The 12,888-nt window shown below is 35.3% G+C and overlaps 1 protein-coding gene across 5 annotated transcripts in view; it reads left to right on the forward strand.

Moving 5' to 3' along the window:
* The window catches only part of N4BP2 (NEDD4 binding protein 2), a 104,158-nt gene that overhangs the window by 63,133 nt on the left and 28,137 nt on the right, over nucleotides 1-12,888 (forward strand). For all 5 annotated transcript variants that reach the window (XR_010409339.1, XR_010409338.1, XM_064584393.1 and 2 more), the window contains 3 exons: nucleotides 2,872-3,010; nucleotides 9,186-9,374; nucleotides 10,342-10,510. Coding sequence is in view for 3 of the 5 variants with exons in the window: in XM_064584393.1 (XP_064440463.1) it covers nucleotides 2,872-3,010; nucleotides 9,186-9,374; nucleotides 10,342-10,510 (497 nt within the window). In the remaining 2 variants the exon portion in view is untranslated. The remainder of the gene's footprint in view (nucleotides 1-2,871; nucleotides 3,011-9,185; nucleotides 9,375-10,341; nucleotides 10,511-12,888) is intronic.

Genomic DNA, 12,888 nt, shown 5'->3' on the forward strand with positions numbered 1-12,888 from the left:
AAACCTTCCCTGTTGTCATTCCCATAGATGGATGTTTTCCCCCCAAAAGTACTATATAATTTGAACATGCTCCTCTTTATGGGCTTTTTGACTGCAAGAAAAATTGGAGACCATGTTGCCCACTAAGCATACATTTTTGCACACATGGATGAAGGCTATTGTACACTAGTTCCTAAAGTGAAATTGCTGGTTCAGAGTGCACATTGAAAATTTTTACAGCTAATATATATATACATATTAGCTATATAGAGAGAGGCTTTCTGTATTAGTTAAATGTACTGATAGTGTAACCCACCCTGGATATTAAGAATCTGTAAGATTTTTGCCATCCCAGTGGGTAAAATAGTTCATTATTGTTTAAATTTAAATTTTCTTTTTTTAAAATTAATTAATTAATTAATTATTGAGAGAGAGCAAGAGAGCGAGCACAAGCAGGGGGAGTGGCAGAGGGAGAAGCAGACTCCCCACTGAGCAGGGAGCCCGATTCGGGGCTCAATCTAGGACCCTGGGATCATGACCTGAGCTGCAGCAGATGCTTAATCGACTGAGCCACCCAGGTGCCCTAAATTTTAATTTTCTTGATTACTAGGAAGGTTGAGCCTTTTTCATTATTTTTCTACTAAATACTTTTTGCCTGTTTTCTGTTTGGTTCTTTGTATTTCTTTGGACATTTGTGAGAACTCACTATATATTATGTGTAGTTATCTTTGTTTCTATAGATTATTATTATTTTTCTACCCTGATACTTATCGCTTAACCTAGTATAGTCTCTTTGGGCATATACATGTTTTAATTCATGTTTTATCAGAAAATCATTTCCTTTATGGTTTCCAAGTTTAATGTCATTTTAGGAAGTCTGTCCTACCCCAATATTATAAAATTATTTTCTTCAGTATTTTTATTTTTTTATTTTATTTTTTGATTATTTATTTGAGACAGAGAAAGCGAAAGCGAGAGAGAGAAAGAGAACGAGTCGGGGGGAGGGGACAGAGGAAGAGGGAGAAGCAGACCGGCTGATGAGCAGGGAGCCTGACTTGGGTCTTGATCCTGAGACCCTGGGGTCATGACCTGAGCTGGAGGCAGATGCTTAACCGACTGAACCACCTAGACGTGCCTCATTTTCATTATTTTTAAAATAATCTCTAATGCAGATTGATTTTATTTACCCAAAAGTTTTTCATTTACCCCAAAATTTTTAATATGCTTTTTTTTTTTTTTGAAGAGTGTTTAATTTTCTAAATGGTTTGATGGTTTTGGTGGTAGGTGGATTGAGGACTATTGTTTATTTTATTTTGTTGTATTGAGGTATAAGAATGTGGCCCGAAGAGTTCTTTTTAGAATTTAAGATTTTCTTTATGGTTTATACCTGATCAGTTTTAACAGATATTACACTAACGTGCTTTTGAAAAAGAATATTCTCTGCTAAGTATGTAGAGTTCTAAACATGTCACTTAAATCAAGTTTTTAATGGTGTTATTCCAATAAACAATTTCCCTACTTATTTTTGCTATCTAACCGGCTGTTTTCTTAGAGTTACGTGTTAAAATCTCCCAAGGGGATGGGGATTAGGAGAGTGTCACTGACATATGGCGGCAACTCTCTTTTATGGGAACCTGGCACAAGATGGCCTGATGTGAAACAACCCAGAGTTGTGGTTCCCTGGGCAAGGTAAGGGGGACTGAGTGAGTCCTTCCTGGGGATGCCCAGAGTGACGGGGGTCAGTCAGGCCCTTCAGGGTAGGTGGTCAGTTGCCTCCATTTGTTTGTCGGCAGCTGGATAATTTTTTGTTAGCAGTAGCTTCACCTTCACCCTTCAGAAGGGTAGGTGGGTTCAGTTACTGATTTTATATATGCCTGTGGTATAATCTTCCAGGGCCATCCTCCCTTTAACACTACCAATGGTGGATACTGCCTTCCAGCCCCAAGAGTAAGCAAGCCTGTGATTTTTAGGGCTATTTAGGATGGTAATTGCTGTTAGCTTCCAATCCCTAGGAACCTCTCTTTGTTGATCATATCTGAGGTAGCAATATCAGAGGGCTAAAGTGGTAGTCCCCAAAATGGTTCTCCATCAAGGAGAAATTGAAAGAATACTACTAAATTGAAGAATAGCAAAATATCACAATACTTCGGATCACTGTTTATCACATTTCACAAATACTCCTTTGTGGTCAGCTCTTCATTATGTAGTCATTGGAAGAGATCAGAAGCATAAACAGCCTGAAATAATAGCAGTATAATATCATTTATAATTTGCTTTGGAATGAGTTTCTTTAGAAATTGGAACATGAGTGTTTTTTTAAGTCTTTGTCAATTTGTAGAATTTGATATTACATATATATAGAATCACCATGAAAATATGCCTGAATAATTAGGGGTGAGGGGTAAGATAGTGTTTTACTTTTTCCTTTCTGTATCCCAGCTTAGAATTTCTTTGACTAGAACCTTATGGTTTAAGTAAAAAGTGAAATTAAGTAAAAACTGACACAATAAAAATGTCAGTTTAAAGATATATTGTCTGTGTTTGATGTTTGAAGGAAACTGAAACCATGTGTGAACCAACAAGGGACCTAAGAAATATAGGTGTTGAGATGAAAGTAAGATTTGTTGTGGATAATCTACCTGGAATAAAAGATCAGAAAATGAATTCATTATCTATGTTACCCTTTGGTCTTCATTCACAAAAATTAGTTTTTGAGAGCTATTATTTAATAGTTTCCTTCTGGTCATTCTTGAGTCTTTGAGATGCATAATGAGCATATAATGTCAATGTTTAAAACTTAGAAGTAAGCCAGTGTTTGAAGGATTGCTTATGTTAGTGTTTTCGTATAACTTTTATTTTTTTAAGTAACATTATATCTGTAACTCTCTACAGCTATTCATTAGAACACACAGTTCAGTTTCTAAACTGTGTTCTTGAAGGAGATCCTGTAAAAACAGTTGTAGCACAAGAGTTTGTTCACCAAAATGAGAATGTCACTTCTCATGCTACACAGAAGTCTAGGGAGAAAAAGGTATGGAGTTATTTTTACTATAATGGTAAATACTTGTATATGAAAATGTAATTGGCTTGTTGGTATAATTTTATGATTATTTCTCACCATTTTAACTAGACTGGAAATTTAACCAACAGTAGTATATTTGATTTTAGGATATCTGTTTGCTCAAAATAATGAATTTATAGCTGATTATGTTTTTTTCTTCAATGTCATTGTGTATGGCAAGCACTTAAATTTTTGTAACTTTTTCTGTATAGGCTCTATACAGTAGAGCATGAGGTAATTGAATAGCAGTGCAGTGGTAATATGGTGGATTTTAGGTGTAAATATGTTAAATATGTGGGCGGAAATTTTTAACCATTTGAGAAACTGCGAAACTTTTTTCCAAAATGGCTGTACCATTTTATGTTCCCACCAGTAATGTATGAAGATTATAATTTATCCACATCGTCTCTGACACTTGTTAGTGTCTGTCATTTTGATTATAGCCATCCTAGTGGGTATGAAGTTGTCTTAAGGGTACCTGGGATTTGTTTTAATCAGGTATGGTAAGATACTGAGACATAGAAATGTTACGAAGGAAGAAATTTATTATACTCACAGATCTCTAGAAACGGGAGGCATGGCTTGCCACCCAGGGCCACATGGAGAAGCACTAGAGTCAGTCAGGAGACAGAGCAGAGGGGAAATGTGGGCAAGAGCGTTTTTTGTGGTTTCTGTGGAGAGGAATGGGTGAGGCAGTGCAACCAGGTTAAGGATTGGCTAGTTTGAACAGTTTCGGCAGGCTCTGGAGTATAGGAACTGTCCCTGGTTTTCTCATATCTGGTGTAGGTGATAGGCAATGTGGACGGTGGCCCTGAGGGTGAGAACCCCATAAAGGAAGTGGTTGAGAATATGGCCTCGAGATTGGTTACATATATAAGATATCCTAGCAGATGAGTTGTTTGCTCTCTCTAGGAATTAGACAACCCCAGGGTTGGGGATACTTTCTCTCTAGGGGTTAGCAAGGACCCAGATGTCAAAGCATCAGGAAACAGGAAATAAATGATTAATAAAGAAGTGATTATCTCACTGTCATTTTGATTTGCATCCCTGATGACTGGTGATGTTGAGCACTTTTTCATGTGCTTATTGGTCATTTGTATATCTTCTTTGAAGAAATGTCTATTTGTATCCTTTGCCCATTAAAAAGTGTTTTTTTATTTTTGTGGGTTTTTTTTTTTTGAAGATTTATTTATTTGAAAGAGAGTGTGCATGTATGTGAGCGGGAGCAAGGGGAGGGGCAGAGGGAAAGAATCTCAAGCAGACTCCCTGCTGAGTGTGGAGCCCTACATGGGGCTCCATCTCATGCCCCTGAGATCATGACCGGAGCCTAAATCAAGAGTTTGATGCTCAACTGACTGAGCCACCCAGGTGCCCCTTAAAAATGTTTATTCTTGAGTAATAGGAGTCCTTTTTATATTCTAGACAAGTCCCTTATCAGACATGTGATATGCAAAATTTTCTCCCATTCTGAGGGTTGTCTTTTTACTTTTTTGATGGTGTCTTTCATTTGAAGCACAAAGTTTTAATTTTGATGATGTACAATTTATCTTTTCTCTTTTGTTGCTTGTACTTTTGGTGTCCTGTTTAAGAAACCATTGCCTAATCCAAGGTCATGAAGTTTTTTTGTTTTTTATGTTCTATATTTTCTTATTTTTTTGGTTTTTTATGTTTTCTTCTAAAATTTTATGATTTTAGTGCTTACATTTAGATCTTTGATCCATTTTTAGTTAATTCGTGTATATGGTGTGAGATAGGGGTCCAGGTTCATTCTTTTTGCATGTTGATACCCAGTTGTCACAGATCCACTTATTGCAAAGACTGTTCTTGCCCCACTGAATTTTCTTAGCACCCTTATCAAAAATGAATTGACTCTTAAGTTTATTGCTAGACTGTCAGTTCTGTTCCATTGATCTGTATGCCTGTCATCATACCAGTTACACATTGCCTTGATTATTGTAGCTTCGTAGTAAGTTTTGAAATTGGGAAGTGTGAGTTTCCATCTGTATTCTTTTCTCAAGATTGTTTTGCTTCTTCTGGTCCCTTTGCAGTTGCATGTGAATTTGGGATCAGCTTGCCAATTTCTGTAGAGAAGCCAGCTGGATTTTTTTTTTTTTAAGTTTATTTATTTATTTTAGTAATCTGTACACCTAACATGGGACTTGAATTCACAACCACAACCCTAGGATGAAGAGTCGCATGCTCTTCTGACTGAGCCAGCCAGGTGCCTCAAATCCAGCTGGAATTTTTATGTGGAGTGTGTTGAGTCTGTAGATCAACTTGAGGTGTATTGCCATCTTAACAATATTGCCTTCCAGTTCATGAATTTCAATTTAGTTAGATCTTAATTTCTTCAACGTATGTTGTAGTTCTGAGTGTAAGTTATGCATGTCTTTTGTTAAGTTTATTTCTGAGTTACTTTATTCTTTTTAATGCTATTATAAATGAAATTGTTTTATTTTTGGATTGAACATTGCAAATGCATAGATATACAATTGATTTTGTATATCAATTTTGTATTAACTTTAGGCTTTTTTTTTTTACAGACCTTCATTATCCTGCTCTTCTTACTTATTAATTAAGACCACCAGGGATAACTTGTATGCTCCCTTTTTTCTTTGGATATTTCACCATCACTTTGTTCACATATAGGACTCAGTTAAATTTTGTATTCATGTGATCTGTTAGTGCCGTACATGCCTGTGTTCATCGTGGATAGATAGGTGTAGTATTTCATAAGATGTAGAGGGGATACAAGATGATGATGAGACCATCAAGGCCAACTTGGTAATGATTATTTCTTCTCTCTCCTGATAATAGAGCAAGGCACTGTAGGTCATTATGGTGATAGAGGAAGTAATGGGGAGAAAGTGTGCTTGCTCAAAATGGGAGATGATTGGAACATGCTCAAATAAGAAAAAAGAGTTTGTGAGTTATGTAAACATTGGCCAAATGTAGACTTTTAAGTTATTCTGGAAATTATTCTTAGCCTTTTCCACAAAATATAGGCAGGTATCCTAACATGGATAAAAATTATTTTAAGATTTGTGAACAGAATACTCTTTTTAAGATTTGTAAACAGAATACTCTGTTTTTGATATCCTAGGACCCTAAGGGACCACAGATATTAAAGGGGAGGGTATCATGGTACCAGTAATATTTTGATTTATCTATTTTCAAGAAGCATTTAAAACTGTGTTTTGTTAATACTACTATTTTTCCCTTTAGCCTTCAATAAAATTTACAAGTTTGTTACCATGGGAAATGGTTTTGGTATTATAGTACATCATACTTTCAAGAGAGTAAGTGGCACTGATTAGGTGAATTCTTAGGAAGCCTGTATTTCACTTGGCCTTTGTTAATGGGGTTATAGTAATAAACCACATCACTATGAAATGGATATAAAAATAAATCGTGGTTTCATTTTGAAAGAGTAGCTATTTGAGAAAGCATTTCTCATTATATACTGTTTTTTTTTTCTTTTTTAAGAATAAGAAATGAAAGGTCTCTTCCCAGAGAACCAAATGTGCTTTGCATTTTTTAGTATGAACACCAACAGAGACTGTAATGCTATGAAATATTTATGTTCATTCTGTTAAGCACTGTGGCTTTTCAAAAGTCATAGAAAGCATTTTTATTATCCCCTCCTTGCAAAATCTTTGATTTTTATCAGAGATGCAAACCATATACTCAGAATATTTAAACATTAATATGAAACAAGCGTGTGCTTAAGTACTGGTGAGAGTGACAGAAGGGTGTAGGTCCATGAATATTCTCATGTGAGAGAGAGCCTTGTATTCTTTCATAAAATAGGTTGGGTATTTGTTGTAAAAGTAAATCAACTGTATATATTTACAGATTTTTTTTAAGATTTATTTATTTGAGAGAGAGCATGAGTGGGTGGAGGGGCAGGGAGAAGCAGACTCCCTACTGAGTGCAGAGCCTGACGTGATGGGGCTCGATTCCAGGACCCTGAAATCATGACCTGAGCTGAAATCAGCCACTTAACTGACTGAGCCATCCAGGCGCCCCTATTTACAAATTTTTGACTTTGATAATGAGTTAGGAGTATGGAGATACCTTTATTTTATGCTTTAACTCATTTTAAACCTCTTGAATTCTAGGGGTTAAATAAATAAAATGTAATCAGTAAAAAGATTATACAATCAACCATTATATATTAGACCAGTTTTTTTCCCAACCTTTTGTGACTTTGGAACTCAACTCATAGGTACAAAATTTGAAAAAATGGTCAATTAGTGATATATGTATTATATAACACATACATATAATTTTAACGTAATATTTAATATATATCAAATGATATTACCTTAAAAAATTAAAGTGGCATTTTATTAAAGACTGTATTGTAGAGTACATTACAATTATAATCTTTGGTAATATTTCTAATTTAATGACAGTTTTCAGCTTTTAGGAATTTAACAGGCTACACTATTTAATTTGCTTTCAGTTAATTGTATCAGAAAAGCATGATTTGTTTAAGAAATTGAAGATTATATTTTTGGAGGAATTTTGGGATTGAGTTTTCATGAAATGTTCATTAAATTACTTGGTATGGCACCTGATACTTGGAATTCTTTTAAGCTTTTAAGAAAATCCACTTAAATCATAATAATTAATCCCCACTCACCCCCCCCACCCTCCCCCCACCCAGTGACAGCCTAAGAAATATATCAGATTGCTGTTTGCAAGCAGTTTTCTGCAAATAGCACTTTAGGAGTGGGATAAATGAAAAACCAAATTGGACATAGAAGTAACTATATTTTACTGTTTTTTAAACACCAGCTTTTGATATTTTAGAGACATCTTCAGAAACATGCAATTTTCTATTTGGTGGGAAGTATTGAGGCATAATTATTATTTTCATTTACTTTGTGTTTTAGAGTTAGTTTTGCTTGTTTAAGGATCCATTTTGAATAGCAGTTACTTGATTGATGATTTTTTAATAAACTCAAAAGTCGACACTACCATAGTGGCTAGTAGGTAGTAGTCAGCTGATTGAAAACTGCCGCATAAGCCTACTTATGATTTTTGGTATCAGCTATGGACATTACAAATGCCCTTCTGTTTTATTTTTATTTTTAATTTAATTTTATTTTTTTAAAGATTTTATTTATTTGACAGAGAGACACAGCGAGAGAGGGAACACGAGCAGGGATCCTGACGCGGGGCTCGATCCCGGACCCTGGGATCATGACCCGAGCCGAAGGCAGAAGCTCAATGACTGAGCCAGCCAGGAGCCCCTATTTTTTATTTTTGAAGGTTTTATTTATTTGTCAGAGAGGGCACGCGTGTGCACAAGCAGGGGGAGTGGCAGGCAGAGGGAGGAGAAGCAGGCTCCTGGTTGAGCAAGGAGCCCAATGTGGGGTTGGATCCCAGGACCCTGGGATCATGACCTGAGCCAAAGGCAGACGCTTAACCCATTGAGCCACCCAGGCGTCCTAGCCCTTCTGTTTTAAAAAGAGTATTATTTAATTATTTTATTTTTAAAACATATAAATTGAAATATGCCATTATTACCTTCAATGACTGGACTCTTTGGGTTTACAAACCAAAATTTAGAAAATTTTGCATTAGCTAAATGAATTTTATTCTTTGAATATCTTATGTTTTCTTTTTTGGTTTGATTTTGTGACCTAATTATATTTTGATAATTTTAGAGAACTTTTCAACATCTTTTAAGATAAGAGTGGTTAAAGAAGAGGTACCTTGTACCATGAAAAAGTTAATGTAGTCGCTAAATGCATGACTTACTAGGTAGACTCTGGGGAGAGTCTTCTTTCCTGAGAAGAAAGGTAAAAAAATAGGGACGCCTGGGTGGCTCAGTGGGTTAAGCATCTGCCTTCGGCTCAGGTCATGATCCCAGGGTCCTGGGATTGAGCCCCCACATTAGGCTCCCTGTTCAGTGGGGAGTCTGCTTCTCCTTCTCCCTCTGCCACTCCCCCTGCTTGTGCTCTCTTGCTTACACTCTCTGTCAAACAAACAAACAAATAAATAAATAAATAAAATCTTAAAAAAAAAAAAGGCAAAAAATAGTAGAGCCCAGTTTTCAAATACATCTTCTGAAGGAAAAGCCCATATTTTTTCTACTCTCTCTGTATTTTATTTATTGTATAACATCTTATAGGCAAAGAAATCGAAAGAGACTGAAGATATACCAAGCGAACCATCTTTCCAGGATTTTGAGTACCCAGAGTATAATGACTACAGGGCAGAGGCTTTCCTGCACCAGCAGAAGAGGATGGAATGCTACAGCAAAGCAAAAGAAGCTTACCGGATGGGGAAAAAACACGTTGCCACGTTTTATGCCCAACAGGTAAAGAGGAAAACTGATTATTACTTCTTTCTTTGTCGCTTACAATGTCTAAATAATCTTATAGCAGGTAATACTCTTATTGTGACTAGATTAAGTTATTCTGGGGAATGTAGATTATATAAGTGACATAAGATACCCTAATATATAGGAAATGTATGGTTCTGAGAATTACCTCTCCTTTGAAATGCTCAATTTCTATGGTTGCTTTTGCAATTATGAATTACAGTTTATTCTGACAGTCCATATTTTCTTTTAGGATAAATTCTGTCATTTAGTGCTACTTCTAAACAGAGGTTTTCTGAAGGAAAGACAACAGAATGTTAATACTGACCATCTCAGGGTGGAATTACAGGGGACTTGTGCTTTCTATCATGTTTGAATTTTTAGTGATGTATCACTTTTATGGTCAGAAAAAGAAAGTTCCATTAATATCTTTCAGTGAAGTAAAATTTTGACTCAGGGCTTATTGGACATGGTGTTACAAGAAACCTGTCTGATTTCCTTTTTAGCTTTGTGGTTCCACATGGCTTGCTTTTTGTGATTGAGTGGAGAAAGGTACCAAACTGGTATAACCCTGTGAGCCCCAATAACATACCTTGAGGGATGACTTCAGGGGTAACCACAAGGTGTTGAAAGGAATGAGATCAGAATTATCAAAGGATAAACTAAGGGATTCTTTCTTGAGATAGGTGATATTTATTTAAGTCTTCCTCTTCTATGATTTTTGGATCAGGAAATATGTTAGAAATGATGATTTAGTATTTTAAGAACTATGTTATTAATTCACCAAAATTCACCTAAATTTTGATGCCTTCTTGCATATTAGACCATTGCATTATTTAAAATTTTAGATTTGTTGTTCCCTTTTTTGTTCTACCTTTTATTTGGGGGCACTGTTTGTTTCCTCATTTGCCTTCTAAGTAGCAAATAGCAAAAGTGTTTACTGGTGATCTGTTTAAAATAAAAGGGTAGTCTCCATGAGCAGAAGATGAAAGAAGCCAATCACCTTGCTGCCGTGGAGATTTTTGAGAAAGTCAATGCCTCCCTGCTGCCACAGAATGTTTTAGACCTCCATGGGCTACATGTGGATGAAGCTATAGAACATTTGATGACAGTTTTACAGCAGAAAACTGAAGGTAGGACTTGTGGTAATGACAAATTTTCAATAGAAAATATGTTTTTGCTTATGTTGGTAAACTTGCTAATTTAGGAGAATCTGAATTCGCAGGCTTGAGGCTATCTGTGTCACATTTATAGATATTTCTATTAGGTTCATTCTTCAAGTGGACCTTCTTGGAAAAGAATCCTCATTGGCATAGTCATTAACATTTTCTTCTTATTTCCCTATTTCATATTTTTTTGTTTGTTTGTTTCAAGTTTTTATTTAAATTCTAGTTAGGTAACTCCCTGTTTCAGTTATCTTTGTATTCCTTTGCTATATTTATTAAAGGGTATAATCTGAGAATCCTCTGTGACTTATAAATGGGACCTTTCAGGAATATCATACATCTTTGTTCAGTAGACATTTATTAAAGCGAACAGATGTTTATTAGATGTCAGTTGTGCAGTAGGTGTTCAATAAAACGCAGAAGTAAATATGGTGATAGGATTTTTACAGAATTATCACAGAAGGCAGGCTTTCTGAGTGTTTGCATTATGGAGGTGCTCCCTTTCTCCCTTTCTCCCTTTCTGCTTGTATTTTTGTCTTTGCAGGTCAAGGAAAGGCAACTACCTGCCTCTTCTAAGTTCTACGTCTTCCAAGGGCTTTGGATGAGGATATTTTTCCATCCAATATCATGTATTCATATATATTAAAGTATCTTGTTTCGTTTTCATTATCAGGTGGTAGCATTTAGAAAAATTCAATCTGTTTTAGTTATTCCAGACTCCAATACTAGAAGTCATCTTCTTTTACCACCACTAGAGTATTTTTGAATTCTCAATTTGGCTTTTTCTTTATCTTCCATTTTATTGTGGAGACATGGAATCCCATGCCTCAGCTATCCCCTCATAGTTCCATAACCCTGCCCTGTCTCTGATAGCTATATTATTCTGGTTAATTTATACATATATAATATTATATATATAATGTGTGTAGGAAGGCTTTGTATTAAACTTTATACAGGTTTATCAATTCAACATATATCATTTGTAATTAATTAAATACTTGATTAAATATGATTAATATAGAGGTTGGAAATTCATCTGTTTACCATCTGTTTACCATGTTGAAAAGCTTACAGTAATATAATAAAACACCTGGGTACCCATGAATCCAATTAACAAGTGATAGCATTTTACCATGTATGCTTTATATTTTTAAGTTTTTTTTTTTTTTTTTTTAAGTAATCTTTACCCCAGTGTGGGGCTTGAACCCATAGCCTAGGTTAAGAGTCAGCATACTCTACTGACTGAGCCAGCCAGGTCCCCTATTCTTCCCAATCATTTTCTCTTTCTTCCTTCTCTTTCTAGTGGAAATCAACATCTTTCAGTTGGTTCCTGTCTAGTTTTTAAAATACCTTTACTATATGTACATTCATCAATAATCAGTCTGTAGTATGTGAATTTTAAAAAAATTAATGTACATGGTTTCACACTATACCTTCAACCAAACTTTATTTTCACCCAATATAGTTTTCAAGATATACTCATGTTGATGGTATCATTTTTTAATTGTAACTGCTGTATAGTATTCTGTGAGTACATCATAATGTATCCATTTCTCTACTCACAGACATTTAATTATAATGTCACAGTGATCTTTATTTTGCATATCAACATGTGTACTCTTATTGCTATCTTTTTTCCTGGCTTTTTATATTGAAAAATTAAGAACCCTTAGAGAAGTTGAAATAATTATATAATAAACATCCATGTATCTTTTACCTAGATTGATCAGTTGTTAACCTCTGGCCACATTTGCTTAATCTGTTTAAAATTGTTTTTTGCTGAACCATTTGAAAATAAGTTGTTAAACATCTTGGTACCTTACCTCTAAATACCTTAGCATGTTTATCTCTTGATAACAAATCCATTTTCCTACATAGTAATAGTACCATCATTACTTTTAAGATACTTAGCATTGTTATAATAATACTGTCAAATATACAGGCCACATTCACCTTTCTCCAGCTGTATGGAAATGTCTTATATAGCTGTGCCATTTTTTTCCCCCTCAAGCCAGGATCCAGTCAGACATCATATGTTCCAGTTGATTGCCCCATATTTGTAGCCTCCAGTAATATAGAAATAGATTATTGTGGCACCTGGCTGGCTCAGTCAGTAGAGCATGTGACTCTTGATCTCGGGGTCGTGAGTTTGAGCTCCACGTTGGGTGTAGAGATTACTTAAGAAAAAATAGGAATAGTTCCTCTGCCTAGTTTTTGTCTTCTGTGTTGACATTTTTGAAGGCTCCCGGCTTTGGTAGATTGACCTACAGTTTTGTCTGATTCTTTCCTCGTGATTAGATTCAATTAACTTTTTTGGCAAAAATACTGCATAGGTGATGTTAAAT

Source organism: Mirounga angustirostris, unplaced genomic scaffold (genome assembly GCF_029215605.1).
Source record: "Mirounga angustirostris isolate CCGP_5_RB_7025 unplaced genomic scaffold, mMirAng1.0.hap1 SCAF_2, whole genome shotgun sequence".
Lineage (NCBI taxonomy): Eukaryota > Metazoa > Chordata > Mammalia > Carnivora > Phocidae > Mirounga > Mirounga angustirostris.